The sequence below is a fragment of the Channa argus genome, chromosome 12 (assembly GCF_033026475.1).
Source record: "Channa argus isolate prfri chromosome 12, Channa argus male v1.0, whole genome shotgun sequence".
In the NCBI taxonomy this organism is placed as follows: Eukaryota; Metazoa; Chordata; class Actinopteri; order Anabantiformes; family Channidae; genus Channa; species Channa argus.
This window is the reverse complement of record NC_090208.1, coordinates 23,341,686-23,359,247: the sequence shown is the minus strand read 5'-3', so window position 1 is coordinate 23,359,247 and position 17,562 is coordinate 23,341,686. Positions and strand designations below refer to the sequence as shown.

General features: G+C 39.5%; 4 protein-coding genes across 4 annotated transcripts; 2 read left to right on the top strand and 2 right to left on the bottom strand.

Moving 5' to 3' along the window:
* Window positions 1-308: 308 nt before the first annotated feature.
* Window positions 309-2,340, top strand: LOC137137747 (ependymin-1-like). Its single transcript, XM_067524386.1, has 6 exons — window positions 309-525; window positions 691-725; window positions 816-950; window positions 1,151-1,337; window positions 1,428-1,515; window positions 1,653-2,340. The coding sequence occupies exons 1-6, from the start codon at window positions 321-323 to the stop codon at window positions 1,780-1,782; spliced, it is 780 nt and encodes a 259-aa protein (XP_067380487.1). The 5' UTR covers window positions 309-320; the 3' UTR covers window positions 1,783-2,340.
* A 285-nt stretch (window positions 2,341-2,625) lies between these two features.
* Window positions 2,626-6,936, top strand: LOC137137749 (ependymin-like). The gene is made up of 7 exons (XM_067524388.1): window positions 2,626-2,779; window positions 5,244-5,457; window positions 5,546-5,580; window positions 5,783-5,917; window positions 6,006-6,198; window positions 6,329-6,416; window positions 6,543-6,936. The coding sequence occupies exons 2-7, from the start codon at window positions 5,391-5,393 to the stop codon at window positions 6,664-6,666; spliced, it is 642 nt and encodes a 213-aa protein (XP_067380489.1). The 5' UTR covers window positions 2,626-2,779; window positions 5,244-5,390; the 3' UTR covers window positions 6,667-6,936.
* Window positions 6,937-7,753: 817 nt separating this feature from the next.
* On the bottom strand, window positions 7,754-9,144 carry cskmt (citrate synthase lysine methyltransferase). The gene is made up of 2 exons (XM_067524387.1): window positions 9,008-9,144; window positions 7,754-8,495 (listed from the first exon to the last, which is right to left on the bottom strand). The coding sequence occupies exons 1-2, from the start codon at window positions 9,087-9,089 to the stop codon at window positions 7,819-7,821; spliced, it is 759 nt and encodes a 252-aa protein (XP_067380488.1). The 5' UTR covers window positions 9,090-9,144; the 3' UTR covers window positions 7,754-7,818.
* Window positions 9,145-12,415: 3,271 nt separating this feature from the next.
* LOC137137395 (ubiquitin thioesterase OTUB1-like) lies at window positions 12,416-16,952 on the bottom strand. The gene is made up of 7 exons (XM_067523612.1): window positions 16,844-16,952; window positions 15,235-15,296; window positions 14,350-14,448; window positions 14,055-14,173; window positions 13,662-13,746; window positions 13,133-13,327; window positions 12,416-13,013 (listed from the first exon to the last, which is right to left on the bottom strand). The coding sequence occupies exons 1-7, from the start codon at window positions 16,926-16,928 to the stop codon at window positions 12,816-12,818; spliced, it is 843 nt and encodes a 280-aa protein (XP_067379713.1). The 5' UTR covers window positions 16,929-16,952; the 3' UTR covers window positions 12,416-12,815.
* Between the last annotated feature and the right edge of the window lie 610 nt (window positions 16,953-17,562).

Sequence of the window (17,562 nt, the reverse complement as noted above, 5' to 3'; positions counted from 1 at the left end):
AAATCCAGTTCTGAGTTTATTAGCGCCCTACATGTGTGTCTGCAAACAACATCGTTTACCCCTGACCCACTGTTCACAGGTCTCATTGTTACACTCTATGAAAATGGAACAATTTTTAACCTATTTAAACTAAAAGGCAGTGGGGTTTTGCTATTGGTGCCCCATGAAATGTACTGCAGTCTGAATTCCTCTTTTGTGTTTTACGTCTCCTCCAAACACACACAAGCTAGAACTGACATCATTCATAGAGAGATGTAGTGATCTTTATGCTGTTTATTGTGATGCGCCTGATAACAGAAGCCTCTTAGGACCTGGCTTTTATGATGCTCCTGAGGTTAAAACATAAACCCGGAAGGAGGCTGTCTCCTAGAGCCTGTGTCGCTGTTTATAAGAAGCAACTCCCCTCCCCAGCTCAGTGTTTGTGGCTGCCTGCAAACAGCTGCGTGGAATCCAGAAATATGAGACTCTTCATAGCATTAACATGCTTGCTGGCAGGCTGTCTGGCCCAGAAGCCTCAACCATGCAGTGAGTACAAAGAACAGTGTTTGTAGAGCTTTTTTGGTCATTTTATGCCTTCTCAGCACTTAAGATTATTCATGCTACCAATGTCATCAGACAAATCTATTTTGTTTTTAATCATTTTAAATGTGTAATTTATGAAAAAGTACAATGTTGTGTCTCCTTAAATAGGAAGTCCTCCTCTTATGAGTGGAGCCCTCACTGTGGTGAGTTAATATTGTTCCAAAGTGTGTTGACCTGAGCATAATGACTTACCTATAAAGGGCCATGTACACTTACTTGCATTCTTTCTGTAGTCCACACAGAATGAAAAGCTCCTCAATTATGTCCTGTACCTGTATGATGCAGTGGGACAAAGGATACGACTCTGGGAGCAGGGCTCTTACGAGAATAAGACCTTCATCAGTGACTATCTGCTGCACTACAGAGAGGTGAGCAAAGCAATGACATATATTAATTTTAGAGCAGTTGCAGCTGACCACAGAGGTAAAATGCTGAAATATTTTGCTGAACAGAAATCTGTACTCGACAGTGGTCATCAATAACGTGTAAATCCAGGTGTAAGTAGTCGTTTTAAAAGGACAAATTGTTCAACTTAAGTAACACTCATCCCACACTTTTTATCCATCAGGGTGTCCTGTACGACATTGTTGATTCAAACCGCACGTGTAAGAAAGTTCCCCTGAAGGGAGACTTCCAGCCTCTGGGAATACCAAAAACTGCATCCCTGTTGAGTCAGGCCGTTATTGGCAGCTCATCTGGACCTGGTGAAGGACTCCTGATCAACATCTGGACAGGAGATTTGCCTGAAAAAGCCGGTGAGAGATGGTGTACATAGTTAGAAAGGTCTTGCAGCAAATACGCCTGTATGACACTTTATAAAAACATTTTCATCCTCGTCCCTCCAGGAAAGTACATAAGCACAGTTACTGAATTTGGATGCATTCCTGTCAGCACTTTGTACCACACTGACCAGTTTGGATGGGTGGTGGTAAGGTGAGCATCGGATTAACACTCTGTAAATATCAACATTAACGGAAATATGAAATTAACTGTGTAATTACATAACTTACTTTGAAAATCAGAAATATTCCCATCCAGCCAAGTGATTGTGGTGTCTTTGTGTTCACTAGTTTCTTCAACAACATCGTTGGCATTTCAGACCCGAGTCTGCTCAACGCTCCAAACTTCTGCCCACAAGCAGAGGTGGATCCTGAGAAGGAGCAGAAAGACTTCCTCAGTTTGTTTCTTATGAAGAATTGAGAGCCTCCTTTAGGCTCTGAACTTTTTCTTCTGAGATTTTATAATAAACAAGTGGAGCAGAGTGGTAGCCTTGTTATAGGTACACGGTGCATCACATTACGAGCGGCTTCTTTGAAGGGCATTTTATTTTTTGATTGATTTAAGCTTAAAGATGCATTTACTGACGTCTATTAACAATGAGTTAAACATTAGATGATGTGGAATGTGAAAGTGATTACTTCTGCAAAGCATTTGATCCTTCTAGTGCATTACCTCGTTTTTTGGTTTACTGCTAAATAGCAGGCTTTAACAGGTTGGGTGTTACACACTGCTTCAAACAACATTCTGATTTGTGACTGTCTGGATTTTTGTATCAATAAAAACAAGAATGTTAAAATGTTAAAAACCAAGGGCTGTATTGAGTGGCAACACACAATGTGAAGAATTGTATCCACACTTTTATTCTAACTGATTATATGCACCGCATACGGCGAGATTATCGTGAGTTTTTCTCAACTCCTCCTTGTCTTTTATATGTGACGACAAAGTTGCACAATAAAGCCAAAATCTGAGACAAAAGCAGAACTTCTTTCTCCTTTGCGTGCGGCGGCCTGGATATACTCCTGACACAGTATGTGCTATCTATAGAAACATGGCAGCATATCAAACATTTTATGGAGGAAGTCTTGCAGACTTTGATCAGCAAAGTCAACTCTTGGTTTATCTTAATAAGGAGAAGGCTTTATTTGCTGCAATTTCCTCGCTCAGCTGTAGGTCTACAGTATTAATATGATACAGTTCTGCCTTTCACCTCAGAAGAGATGGGTGGAGGAACTGAATCCCAAAGAAAACCTGGCAGTGGATTTAGATCTGGAGCTATGTTTATATGGAAGTGAACACTGAGGGAACTGCACATTAAACTCTGGGGAAGAGGACGCATGAGAGACAGTACACGAGTCCTTCATCAGCTTTGTGTGACTGACACCAGGCTGCCTTACTCTGAAACCACAAACAGGCGGTAAGATATAAAGAATATACAATTACTCAATATACAATTACTCTTTAATCCAATAATGCAACAAAAAGGAAACAAAATAATAATAAAATAAAATAAAATCATTGAGAATGGAGGACAGAAAGGGCACACTGCAATAAGGCAACAGCTCCATCGAAACACAATCCTGGGCTGCAGAACCTAAAGAATAGGAAGGAAAGCCAGGAGAAAAAGACAGGAGTGGGGGGAAATGAGGGAAGCTGAACATAATGGCCGATCGTGTTTATTAAAACAGGGGAAAAATAATAACGGAGAAACAAAAATGCTGCAGATCTTATCTGGTATAGTTAATGAGAAAGATCCAGAGGTGTGCACGCACAGAGACTAGGTAGTTCATATATACAGAGGAAGGTAGAGCGGGAATAAACAACAAGCAGGGATTAACTAAAGATTAACCAACTAAAGCACCACACCACAGAATAATCAAACATCCCAATACTGAACAGCAACACATGGGCAGGGTTACACAAACAAAACCTCAGAGCAGAAAATCAGGGTCCAAAAGGAGAAACTCTGGTAGAACAGGGCAAACTGTAGTCCAAGTGGGAAAGCACATCCAGGAGCATTGAGATTATAAAGAGACAATCAGGCAGAAAACTGTGGGGGGTTTTGAAGAAGCAAGGGAACAGGTGAAAAACATGTTTTGCATAAATGTGATGGAAATGCTTTAGTTAAATAGAACAACGATAATTTGGGCTTCACACAACTGCTGACAGGAAGCCTTTCTGTGGTAAATCACAAGTAACACACACAAGGAACTATAATTTTCTAAACATTTCACTCAGCATTGGTAGTTTACTGGATTATTGTTATTCCAAATAGTCTCTCCAGCCAAACCACCATGCACCTCAATGGTGAGGAATAGGCCAATCATTTTCAGTAAACTGAAACAAACCCCCCCAAAAATCTTTGTTAAAGTCCATCTCACCAAGTTCAGCTATGAGACACTGAGAGTGCATCCAGCTGAGACAGTTTGGATCTTATAACAATGAGACCTTCTGATCTACTTTGGACAGAATAGTTTCAAGTGGTGTGCAGAGACACATGACTTCTTTCTGATTATTTCTGATTTTCTGCTCCTAAACCTGTTTGTCTGGTTTTGCTACCTCATTTAACTTGTGATCCACTTCTCTTTCTAGCGCAAAGTTGATGAGCACTGTCACTGAGTTTGGATGTGTTTCATACCAGCAGTTTGAAAGTCTCTAAAACTGTCCACTTACCAGAGTACTGGTGAAGTGCAGGGTAACATGTGCTCTTTCTGATTTTTCCACCTGCAGCTTCTTTAACAATGTCCTTGGAAGTACAGACCCTCAGCTGTTAATAGCTCCACCTTTCTGCAAGGATGCACAGCTGGAGGAAAATGATGAAGAGGATTTAGCAAACTTCTTCAGCCCGTTTTAAAACAGCAGGCTACTTTCAGAAATGTACTGCACTGTGATGATCATTACAGTACATGTGTCTTTGCACTGTATTTTTAAAGTTGTTCTAGCTATGGTAGTTATTTGTCCAACTTGTTTTTAAATGAAGTATCATGAACAAATCTACTTACTGCATTACAGTAGACTGATTTACCTTTTGAGGGACAAAACTTCTACAATGTAGGGGAGCACAGAAAATAACTTTTATACTTCCAAATCTGCAGGACTTTGGTTCAAAACGATAATTCCTGGTGAAAGACACTAAACGTTTAGCTTGTTAGTTGACGAAAAATTGTCAGCTGTGAATTATTCTGATGAAACATGATGGTGACTAGGTAATATGATGACGGAAACTTATACACAATGCAGAAATGTTTAATATCATAATATAACATACAATTACTGATTCTCAACGGCTGTTCAACTCAGCCTGTAACTCGTCAGCAACACTATAGCATTTTTTTCTGTATATAGCATTTGGAGCCACATTTGTTAAAAGTATATGGTGACAATATGGTGATTTTGACTGTTTCACCCTGATTTCACTTTAGAATGCTTGTGTAGGTTTCCTCCCAAAGATGTGCATGTTAGGTTAACTGCTGACTCTAAATTGCCTGTGGGTTTGAACGTGAGTTGTTGTCTGTTTGTGATTCTCTGTGTTGGCCCTCAGACTGGTGGACCCTGCCTCTTACCCTATGAAAACTGGGATAAGCTCCAGCCCCTCCGCAGCCCTAAACAGGATAAGTGGTCACGGATAATTGATGGACTGTCTGCGATTTTTCCCAGTATAGTTTCTGCTCACACGTTACTGCTTCGGTGCGCATATTCGAGTAAAATGTACAGTAACGTAATGAGTATTTAAGCCTCACAGGGCTGTTTAAGAAGTAGCAACCTTGTGCCTTTAATCCCTATTTATGAAAAATCTGGGAAATCTGAGAAATCTGCAAGTCCTCCTCATAATCATATTTTAAATAGTGTCTGTTTTTAACGTTTTACAATTACTCTGACAGGACAAGTGTGAAAAAAGTTGTGAAGTTGACAAGAAAACAAGCTGTGGATGCCAACCGGGAGCCACACCCACTAGTTCATAAGGAAGTGAACACTGAGGGAACCGTATATTTTCCTCTAGTGCAGAGAACACTTCACCATCAGACATCATGAGAGTCCTCGTCGTGTTTGTGTGCCTGACAGCTGGCTGCTTTGCTCTGAAACCACGACCGTGCAGTAAGATATCAAGAATATTCAATTGCTGAGATACCAGTTTTGCTAAAATGTTTCAGGGAGATTAAAACAACTTCCTTAATTTTGACAGGATCCCCACCACTGCTGACAGGAAGCCTTTCTGTGGTGAGTCCTAAAATTATACACAAGCAATGATATTTGTAAGGTTTCGCTTAGGGCTTGTCATTTACTGGATTATTGTTATTTATAGCCGTTTCATTCGGGGTAATTTCGGCTCAGCCAAACCTCCATGCACTTCTGTATTGGGAAATATAATATATAATTTTCAGCAAACTAAAACAAACCCAAAATAATCTCTGCGTTAAAGTCCACCGCGAGTGAGAAGCTGTGGGCTTACGCCAAGTTCAGCTATGACGCACTGAGACAGCGCATCCGCCTGAGAGAGCTTGGATCTTACAACAACCAAACCTTCCGATATGACGTCCTCCTGCTTTACAGAGAGGTGATTAAAAACACGGCTGCTGTATTATATACATGAACAAATGTCATGTTCAACACAAGCTGCTGTATAATGCCATCATGTCTTCCAGCATCTTATGTATGAAATCCACTACAGAAACCACACGTGCACCAAGAAGCCACTCAATGTTGACTTCCACCCGCTGGCGATCCCAAGGAACGCTTCCCTGCTCGGACAGGTTGTGTTGGGCAGCTCCTCTGGTCCAGGACAGGGCGTCCTGGTCAACACCTGGGTGGGAGAGCTGCGGATGAAGACGGGAACAGGTACAATAAGAGGAAGCTAGTGCTGTGACACATGACTTTCTGTGATTCTCTGTGTTTATTTTCTGCTCCTAAACCTGTTTGTCTGGTTGTGCCACCCCAGGTAACTTGTGATCCACTTTTGTTTCTACAGCAAGGTTCATGAGCACTGTCACTGAGTACGGATGTGTTCCTGTCTCCACTCTGTTTCATACCGATAAAAGTGGATGGGTGGTGACCAGGTCAGTTTGAAAGTCTTCCAAATAGTCGTTTTCGGCTTAGACAATACTAGAGTACTGCTGAAGTGCAGGGTGACTTGTTCACATGTCTAAATGAGTCATGTGCTCTTTGTGATTTTCCACCTGCAGCTTCTTTAACAATGTCCTTGGAATCGCGGACCCTCAGCTGTTAATACCTCCATATTTCTGCAAGGATGCACAGCTGGAAGAAGATGATGAAGAGGATTCAGCAAACTTCTTCAGCCTGTTTTAAAACAGCAGGCAACTTTCAGAAATGTACTGCACTGTGATGATGACTACAGTACATGTGTCTTTGCACTGCATTTTTTGTTTTAGTCGCTGCAGCAGCACCATTCATGAGTTTTTATGTGTGTTTATGTTTGTAACAAGCAAACCAGGACTATCAAGTATAGATCTGTGAAAAATGAAGTATACGTGTTCAACCAGCTAAATATATTTAATCAAAATAATCAATTTTTTGCAGGACTGATCTCAAATAAAATCTATTACCGACTTTGGCAAATGTCCATGCCTGTATGATTTTACTGTGCCCTGCTCCTGCATGCACAGATGCACATTAACACTTTCTATACTTGCTTGTCTTTGCTGCATTTGCATTCCATTGAACTTTCTAGACACTGCGGGCTGAAAGACCTCACACATACAGTACCATCAAAAAGTTTTCAGACTTCTCTTTTAAAATTTTTTGTAATGTTGCAGCCTGATACAACCAAATAAAATTTCAAATTCATGTATTTACTTATTAGTCTAGACCCAGTACCTCATAATAACAAAGTGAAAATATTTTAGAAATGTCTGTAAATTGATTAAAACGAAAATACTGAGATGTCACATTGGCCTAAGTATTCCGACCCTTCGGTCAGGTTTTCATTGAAGATATCTCTGTACTTTACCAATTCATCTTTCCCTCAACCCAGACCAGTCTCCCAGTCCCTGCTGCTGAAAAACAGCCACGCAGCTAGTTGCTGTCACCACCGTGCTTTACTGTATGGATGGTATTGGGCAGCTGGTTTCCTGCAGACATAATGTTTAGAATCATGGCCAAACAGTCAAATCTTGTTTTCATCATAACAAAATTCTAAAAAGCGAAGGGGGTTTGAATACTTTCTGAACGCACTGCACATACTGTACAGGCCACTAGATGGCAGAAGATGTCAACTAATAATTCTCTCACATTTAATACATCATCATCAGTGTCTCTGTATGTGAGCCTTAGAAAATAAAATGTACCTCGCTTAAATGTAGATCTTACATTTGGCACATATATTAATCAAACAAAACAATGACAATGTGGTGCGACTGAATAGAGAATAAAAAAACCTTATATTTATGTTCTGTTATTTACTTGTTTATTATTATGTCAAAAAAGAGAAACAGAAAGTTACTAGTGGACAATAAGGCGAGGAGTCACTTGGTAACAGTAGTAACACACTCCCCTTAGCTCCCCAACCTCCTGCACCCCTACATCTGCCATCACCCCCGGCTCCTGTGCCTCAGTCTCCAGCCACAGCAGCCTGGCATCAGGGTCCTCATCTGAGAACTGGAGCAGAGCTCCTGAGCTCCGCAACACTTTCAAACACTGCTTCAGCACCAAGCCAGCCTTCCCTTTCCCCTCCTTAGACCTCAATAAGGCGTCTGTGGTGCCCTTATCCACTACCAGGTCTACACTTCTGGAACCATAGTGCTCATGAAGCTGTGTGCAGTCCAGTTCTACAAATTTGAGCTTAGAGGAAATATTGTGAGGTTGGATGGCTTTGGCTCGGACGTGTTCCTGCATCAGTCGCACAGCTACGGGGGAAATATCAGCACAAGTGACCTGCACAGGGAGAGGAGAGTGTCTGTAAATGCACGGCCCCAAAGCAGACGTTCCACAGCCCATATCCAGGACTTGGAGCGGAGTATCCGGATGAGACTTTGTCTGCAAGAGGGGCATAATGAAGTCCTGGACAGCTTCAAAGCCGAAGAACCACTCAAAGTTTTTGAAGGTGGGTGTCCTGCTGCTGCTCTCAGCATAGAAACGGTCCCAGGTTGCCTTCTTATCCATGTTCTCAATGAGTTCAGCTGGACACAAACACACACAGTTCTGTCACAAGGAGGCACTTCATGACCCAAAATATGGTAGGTGAGTGTGTCTTTGTTTAAATCATTTCTTTTCTTGAACCACTTGATTTGAAGAAATTGTTTTTTGAATAAATTAGATTCCACTATTATCAATTTGTCAAGTACATGTTTGTGGTGACAAATGATTGCTGTCATTCATCTTTCACACTACGGAAAGTTGGGAGAAGGGTTGCAACAAAGTTATGTGTCCAAAGCTCTTGAATAAATATGAGGACAGTTACCTGTGTCACACACGTTAAGTTGCTCATGCAGTTGCTACAAGAAATATGTTCACTATATCTATTCAACAACATATCTATGTAGGTGACCCGCTTTAGCTGCTAGCGACGTTAGCTTAGTTAGCTACAGTGTGTGTTAGCTTGACCGCAGTCGCTGCGAGCTAAAAAAGCTTGCAGTCTTGGAACTTAACGGTAGACTAGTCGGCTAGACAACGAACCAGGATTTGAACGTACTTGTAAGAGAAGAGTGATGTCGCACACAGGCTGCAACTACACGCCTGCCAGACAACACCAGGTGCTTTAAAACTGGATTCATTTTTTCTCAGTGCCTCCGCTTGTCTATGAGCGCTCACGCTGCACGTTACTTCCTGACGTCACAAACCTCCGCCCACCAACACGTTATAGAGAGAACATCTGCTATATAGGCGATCTTTGACTAGAGTAGGGGAGCCGGTGTAAACAAAGCGCATTCATAGTATTTTCACAATTGTTTACACGTGTTTTCTGAGTCTTATTAGTTTTCTCAAAACTCGAAACAAACACATAGTAGCAAACAAACTACTACTAATCTGTAGTAAAACCAACACTCCATCCAAACACACACACACACACACGGGAATACGTCAATTAGATTCCTTTGATTGTGATGCCAAAGTCGCAGGAAAATACATCATTTTCAAACAATTCGTAATTAAATAATCATAATTAGATAAGAATCACTAAGAAAAAAGGCAAATTATAATATTTGTTTCTGTGGTAGCCCAAGAGTAGCTTTTAGTACAGCATACAGTTATTTAACTTTTTAAATATAATGGTATAATACAACAAAATTCCATAAAAACGCTGTTTCTCTCGTTAGGAAGACAATGTAATCTGCAGAGAACAAAGCTACTTAATGTGCACATCACTACATCCTACTACAAGCTAAATATTTATTTTTGTTATTACTTTTCTCAAGATCTACTTCTAAATCAACAGATACCAAATAGTCTTTATATTAAGTCTTAATATTAATATATATCCATTATAAATTGTTCTTGTTGTTATGTTGATATTTTTCATATTGTACAGTTTATTATAATTTAACTTGACATTTTGGAAACTGTGACGTATGATAAATTACACTCAATAAAGAAAATTTTAAAAAATCTTAGAGGTAAATATTTCAACATATACATTAAAAATGTATTTCTTTATTTAATTTTACAAGAACTAAGGAACTGATGCCATGTATATAGGGCTTGTAACAAAACCTAATTTGCAGCCCCTGTTCCGCGTTAGGCCTTTGCCTATTGAGTGTAATTCATCAGTGTTGTCCCAGGTTTATGAACTGTAATACACTGTTCAAATAACATGAAAGATGAGGCTGCTTCATCATGTACAAATGCACTTTGTAGTATAATAAGAACCGCTGCACACATGTTGTGAAAATTTGAATGTGTGTGTTGAAATTCAACAAAGTAGGTAAAAGGCCGTACTAATGCTTCAGTAATGATCATTGCAATGTGTGAATTAATGAATTATGTGATTAATGGATAATGTGTTTTGTTAGCAGTTAGTAAATATTCAATAGTTCTTCATATATTCATTTTCATGCAAACAAATTGTATATTTTCCATGAATGGATAAATTAAACATAAGTAATTACTATTAATGTTGTTCAACATTAAGTAATTGTGTGTGTGTGTGTGTGTGTGTGTGTGTGTGTGTGTGAGTGACAATTTTTCTCTGATCTGCAAGCGTGCAACTGTTGATTTGTTATTAGTGCAACATGCACTTCTTTCAGCAACAATTGAAGACGGTGATAAATTAAAATAGGGATGATGAGAACAAAATAATTTGATACAGTACAATACACCAAACATGGATATGAGTTGTTCTTTTTCTAAATGAAATCCAGCTAAAACCGTTGTCAAAGCGTTTCCCCAAATATTGTTTCTAAAAGATATAATGTCCAAGCCCAACAGACAGAGCTACTGTCCTGAGACATTTCTGTGAAGATAGTGACCGTTTGGGGGGAGAACAGAGGTTGCAGGTGGCGGCAGTGACTCTTTTAAACTCTGACTGGTTTCTGGGTCTGGCCGGAGAAGTAATTCACGAAGTAGCTTTAGTGTCTGGCAGGGCATTCGAGAAAACAGATAGCGTCTGGCACCGATGTCCACTGAGGTGTTTATGCAGGGGGGCTGGTTTGACTTTTCTTACACCCTGGAGATTCGATTTTGAGTCTGGCAGGGTGTTGACAGTTAGACTCAAGCATGCAGGGCAGGTACCTTCCTCTTGTTAACACAGTGTTCTTCCTCTAAGCACAACACACACTGGTGTGTCTTCCCAGTCAGGGCTGGATGGCAGCAGCATGTGTTGTGGAGGTGGCATATGTTTGTGTGCAGTCCTCAACCTAATCAACACCAGGTTCAGCAGCGACTCTTTCACTGACCATTCTTGATCTTTGCTCTTTCTCTTTCCTGACTCAACTTCCTGAGCAGATGTGTACAAAAACGTGTGAATCTGAGCTTTGAACTTGTGAATAATGGGACTTCGCATAGGATAGAATATGAAAAAACACAGAAAGACAAGTGGAGTAAACCAGGTACAAGTTGTGAGTTAAATTTGCTGTTCTTATAATTAATTCATCCTCAAGATGATTTCCAGTATATACCATTTTTTAGTGAAGAAAAACCCCAAGATCCAGCTAATCCATTTCAGCCACTCTGAATGATTTAACATGTAACAGTCAGGTGAGGATATTGATCCAATTCTCGTCTCTGTTCTGTTCATTTATAAAACTGGAGCCAGCAGCCACTTAGCTTAGCTTGGCCTGATGATTGCAATGAGAAGGAAACTGTTTTCCTGGCTCTGTCCAACATCAATAACATCTGTGCAGCAGCAAGTCTAAACACACTAAAGCACCTTCAACACTTAACACTTTCTTTTTTCCACTAATTTGATGTTGGCTTCAATGAAAACTAAATTTAACCTCTAAAACAATTCCACCCTCAGTCTTCACCCACAGTCATGTTAACATCAAACTTAAATATGAAGCTTTTACAAGAATGGGGCAGGTTCAAAGCCCAAAAACAACACACCAAGAGCTTCATTTTGTGTTTCCTTGGCTGCATCTTTCCAGATCATTCCTGATCAAGCTTCCTCAAACTGTGAAAGGCTCAATTTAGCTTTTGTATTTTCTGATACTTTGTACATTCTTCCAGTTGTAGTCTAATACAGACTGAAATCGCTATATTATCATATTAAAATAATGTTACCTAAGACTTTTACACAGTACTGTACATCAAATTAATACCAGCTATTACATTCAATTAAGTTACTGTGTGTGCACATTTTCAAACATTTTCCACCAATGTACATATACAAAAATTATGGTTTTAAAATAATTCATAAATGAATAGGTAAAATATAAATTATTTTTGTGTCATCTTCTCACATGTGCCAGTTCTGTTTTACCTGATTCTGGGGCACAATAAATAATCTTACAGTTTTGGACAAAAGCTGCTATTTAAAGATGTGGGAGAAGTTTCAGAAAAATCCTAATTTCCCACAAAAACCAATTAAGGTAATTACAATGTAAATAAATTTCTGCGCCTTGAAATTCATCTTGGCTCTGAAACAAAAAGCTTACACAAGAAACAAGATGTAAATCCCTTTAATAAAACTCAATGAAACGCAGTGTAACAAAGGAAAAGAATCCAACATAAAGCAAGTAGATAACATTTACAACCACAAAAGAAAAAAAAAAACCTGTACAACTCTAAATTCCTGGAGTCACTTCTATTTTTTTCCAAAGATTTTCATTTTTTAATTAACCATTTTGTGATGACTGAAGAAAAACTTGGTACTTTAGGGCAAAAGGGGTAAGGGAGCCATGGAATATGATTTAATGTTTAATTTTTTTTTTTTAAATACATGAGTGTAATGTCATACACAGATGTATGCTTCATCAACGTGGTTGCTGAAGTGTTTTTTTCCTTTAAGCCCACTGCTGTAGCGTAGAGCATGAGGAGGGTGGGGTGGGCTGTGGCCAGGAGTGTTATTTGTACAAGATGTCGTAATGGCCAGGTCTATAGAGGAGGAAGATGCGTGGGTCTCCACCCTCGGGGAAGACGTGGTGATTGACAGTTCCTCCCTCACCTCTATCCATGTACTCCACCAGGATGGACACGTCCAGGGCCTGGGCTAAGGCGATGATGTGAATGTGGTCACTTTCTTTAGACATTGGCTCTACCTCCTGGGAAAAAAAATTCAAATGCAATAGGTGTGAATCTGATTTCACATACATGGTTTCACATTGTGATAATACACTATTGACTCTTTAAATTCTTCACAGCAAAAATGATTAAAAGTCACCTGCTGACAGAACTCCTTAACAGAGCGTCCTCCCTCAATGAAGTGCTGAAAGAAGCTATGCTCTTGCTGCAGGTAGCCTGAGGTGAGCAGTCGCAGGTACACGACCACATAGTCTGACACGTTCTGGTCATTGAAGGAGTTCAGCAGCTCCTGCAGGCTCGGCTGTTTCTCACATAGTTCGATGAGGTCCATGAACTTGGAAAAAAGACATGGTTTATGTCATTAGACTGACGTGACAAAGTCCAGCTCGCTCAAGCTAATCAAGTAAATCATGTACTTCAGGAAATGACCATTCAGAGTTGACAGGGGAACGAGCAAAGTGCAAAAGTGAAATAGTAATAACACAATTAATACAGCATCAAGAAGGATTCAGGAAAACCTTTGAGACTTAAGAATTGTTATAGTTTTAATTTATGATCAGCATAAGCCATCAATGACAACAACCAGTCTGATCACTTTAATATACACATTCATCTTCCGCTTCAGCAGCAAAGTGAATATTGCAATTTTTGCTTTGCACAGAACTCACAGTGTTGTGGAAGTCTTCAATGGTAAACTCAGTGAAGCCTTCATTAACCAGGTCCAGTTTACTTTTAGCTGCAACTGCTTTGAACCTGAAGAGACAGAAATAAGCAGCAGAATATTAGAGCAACTGCAGCGCTTTTACACTTTGAACACTTTTAAAAGTGCAGACAGGAAAAAGAGACAAATTACAAGTTAGCTGACTACATACAAAAGCTACTGTTTGTGCAGGTGTCAAGATTTGTGTATAACAATTAAAATAAATATAAATTAAATCAGCACCCAGTATAGTCAAGAGAAGAACAACTTCAACAGTCCACAATGACAGAGGTGTGAACTTCAGTCTGGAGACCAGCAGACTGTTTTCTACAGGCCAAACTGAAACCAATGTGACACTCACTTCTGAAGTTCTTTGCTGTCATCTAGCAGGGACTCGAGATGTGCAAAACCAAAGGCTCTGTAGAAACAGTTCCCATCTGGTCGTGTCTTACGAATGTATGAGTATTTTTTATATAGGTCCTGCAACAAACAAAAAAGATACACTATTTTATCATAATGCAAAAAGTACATGTATTGTGTAAGCAACAGACCATTTTGTTATGTGGCTGTGGAGAAAATGATGCCGTGGACTGTGGAGAAAATACACTCTGATGTGGCTGCAGTAACCCGAGAGCAAGGGCTGTGGTTAGGCTGACCTTGATCTTGAGCTGATACACTGTGTCATCCTCAGCATATTCCCTCTGCAGCACAGAAAGGTCCTGTCTGTCCGACACTAAAGGGTTACTGTTGGCTATCTAGACTCCCCACAAACACAAAAAGAACATTTTAATCAATGCATGCACTGTCCTACAGATTCTTAGCCGTGCGTCTAAGCTAAGAGTAAATTAATGGTGTTGTCCACAATCACCAGACAGACACCAAGGCTTCAAATCTTTTCTACTTGCGTTTGGTTAGTTGTCTGTCTGCAGCCAGGATTAGCATGTTCGTCTGTGCCATAGAACTCTACTATTGTCGATAGCAGGATATAAAAACACAGCCAGACACAGCACCCCAATGAATGACATATTTTATAATGCCAAAACATATGGTCGACATATTTTTAACAATAGTTCTTGTACCGCTACCCGTCAACTATGCACATCACATCAGTGTGGACAATAATTATGTCAACTACAAATTTTGTAATGAAGAAATATGTTATCTAGTGTAGTAATGTGTCTGGCTGATGTGTTTACTTTTAATACTTTTTGGATAACAATGGACGTCTATCACACAGACAAACAAGATAATCCAGACAGCAGACTGACAACTAACCAACCATGACAGGAAAAGATTCAATGTTGGTTTAAGTGTCTGTATGGTTATTGTGGGCAACATGATTATTTTAGAAAATCCTTACGTTATCCTTTAAGGAGTCTAAACAAAAAAATACTTCCATATTTTTTTACATTTGATTTACACTACATTTATTACACCTAAATTTTGGTCATTTATGATTATTTCATTTATCAACTAAAGGAGGTGGATGACATTGTCATGTTTCAAAAAGTTACGCTAATTAACAAAAGGCAGTTTCTCACCTCCTGCTGAATTCTGTCCTGTTGAGCAATTATAGCCTCATCATACGCAAGGCAGTTCACTCCTGTAAGAGAAGATATGAGAAACCAAACGTACACTGCAGCAAAAAATACTGTTACATACAGGCTTCGTTGTTACCGAATAAATATAGAACTGTAAACATATACTTGCTTTGCAACTGGAGAGCAACTTTAATAGGAGCTTCCTGATTATATATATATATATATATTCTGTACAGTGTGTGGTTGCAGGTTTTATATACAACTATGCAACCTAAAAAGCTGGGATAAACTAAAATACTATTAGAGTTTTGCCATATCATATCGCAGCATGTGAAAATTTCTCTCCCATTATAAAAATGTATTATATCGTGATACTGACAATGTGCAGCTTGCAGGTCTACAAATACAACAAAGACGTTAGAGGAGTCTGTTGAACCAAAAGAGGCTTGAAAAGATTGATTTACCACTTGTTTCTGAGCCACTTCCAAAAACAAATGATTTTTAAATAACTCAAACCAGCAAAGCTTTTTCACCAGTTCAAACACAAACACCAGAATATAAGGGAAAGATCACGGCGGATGCTACAGCAACAACAACAGCACTACTTTGACTCAATGGTTGTCCACATCATTAAGAATGAGGACTTTAATAATTTTGTGGTAATTACAGATATCAATTGTTCTGAAAAAAATTATTTTATTATTATTATTTTTTTTTTTTTTGCATATCATCCAGCCCTAAATCTCACCTATGCAAAATGCAACTAAAAAGTTTTTGAACAGTCCTTGCAAAAATAACAACTCCCAAAATAACAAGCAGTAATTCATTTCTTGTTGCATGCACTTCTCATTGTTTTATTCATTGTATTTTTTAGTGCAAATATTATTATTATTAAACAAGCCAGGCCAAGGAATGATACTGTCATCTGATGTGGCAGAGAAGGTTAAGTGCTCTAAGTGCCATATCTTTAATTACTGTATAAATATTGATCTGTTCTTCACCTTCTTCACTTTAAATTGCCCCTCTGAAAGGGTTACGATTTGTATTGAATGTGTAATAAAGTAATGACGGCAATAATGTTTTCACTAAGGAATCTATAGTTCTTTCATCCTATTTTCAACAAATGCCTTCACCACAGACACATTCAGTCCAAAGTCAATAATTAATAAAACAAACAAGTTAATCCCCAACAACGTCTAACATCAGTAACTAAACTTGGCTTAGCTCGACCTGTGTGAAAACAAAACAAATTTTAGTCACGACAGATAGCGTAGTTTCAGAAGGCAATAAAATTATGTCCTATCGTTGTTATTAGACGTACACTTTTCGCATTTCCTCGGGTCCAAAACCCCGGGACTGTCACTTGCTGTTGGCTTGTCAGTAACTAAACAAGCGATTTTTTTCTTTGTGTAGCAACAGTAGCTAGCTAACGTTAGCCAACAAGCTCTGGCCTCTGTCTCCCCCTCATCGGTGCATGTCAACCAGCGTTATCACGGTGAAGGAAATGGCTGAAACACCGAGCGGGCGCTGGTGTGGAAATGGGCTGCGCTTGCACGAGAAATGGCCGCACTGTTATTTGGATATTTTGTTTTGAATCGGGTTCTCTCACCCTCCATCTCTCCCTGTGATGATTCCTGCTGCTCCTCCGCCATCTTAGCTGTCGTGATCTGTTTCCTCCTTCTGCATGACCTCATTCATTACACACTTCCGGGCGCAGACAAACAAAATAAAATGTATTTATTTATTTTATTTTTTTAACTTTTGAAAAAACAATAGTGACATGTTAAAGACCCCATAAACAAGATGGGGGAGCTTATACTGTACATTGTCCCATTGGGATAGGTTAGTGAGTGAAATAGCTCAACTGCTCTTGCTAGAGAACCCCACTCATTTTCCCAGCATGTCCTGGATCAAGGGCTCGGGTTGGGTTGCCAGTTTGGCTGGGGGACAATTTGGCTTAGTGCCCCCATCACTAGAAATAGGCTCCAAAACTCACGTGGAGAGGTGCTGTCAAAGGCATATGTGGGATTGCTTTTTAAAACTCAAATAGGCTCAGCATGTGTCCCCTGCATTATATCTTGTGTGGCCCCTCATTAATTTCAGCTTTTAATACCTGATTTTTTAGTTGCTATGGGTGCATGGTGCTCACGCTTAAATAAATGTGTAATTGATAAAATACCACTAACCAACTGACACACATACCTGCAAGGTAAGCCAGTATTTCAGCTTAGTCCATAAAGCAAGAATTCAGGCATAACTCATGACTACCTGTGCATATTAATGCTATTCGATAGAATAGCCACAAATAGTGGCTCTGCTATGAATTCT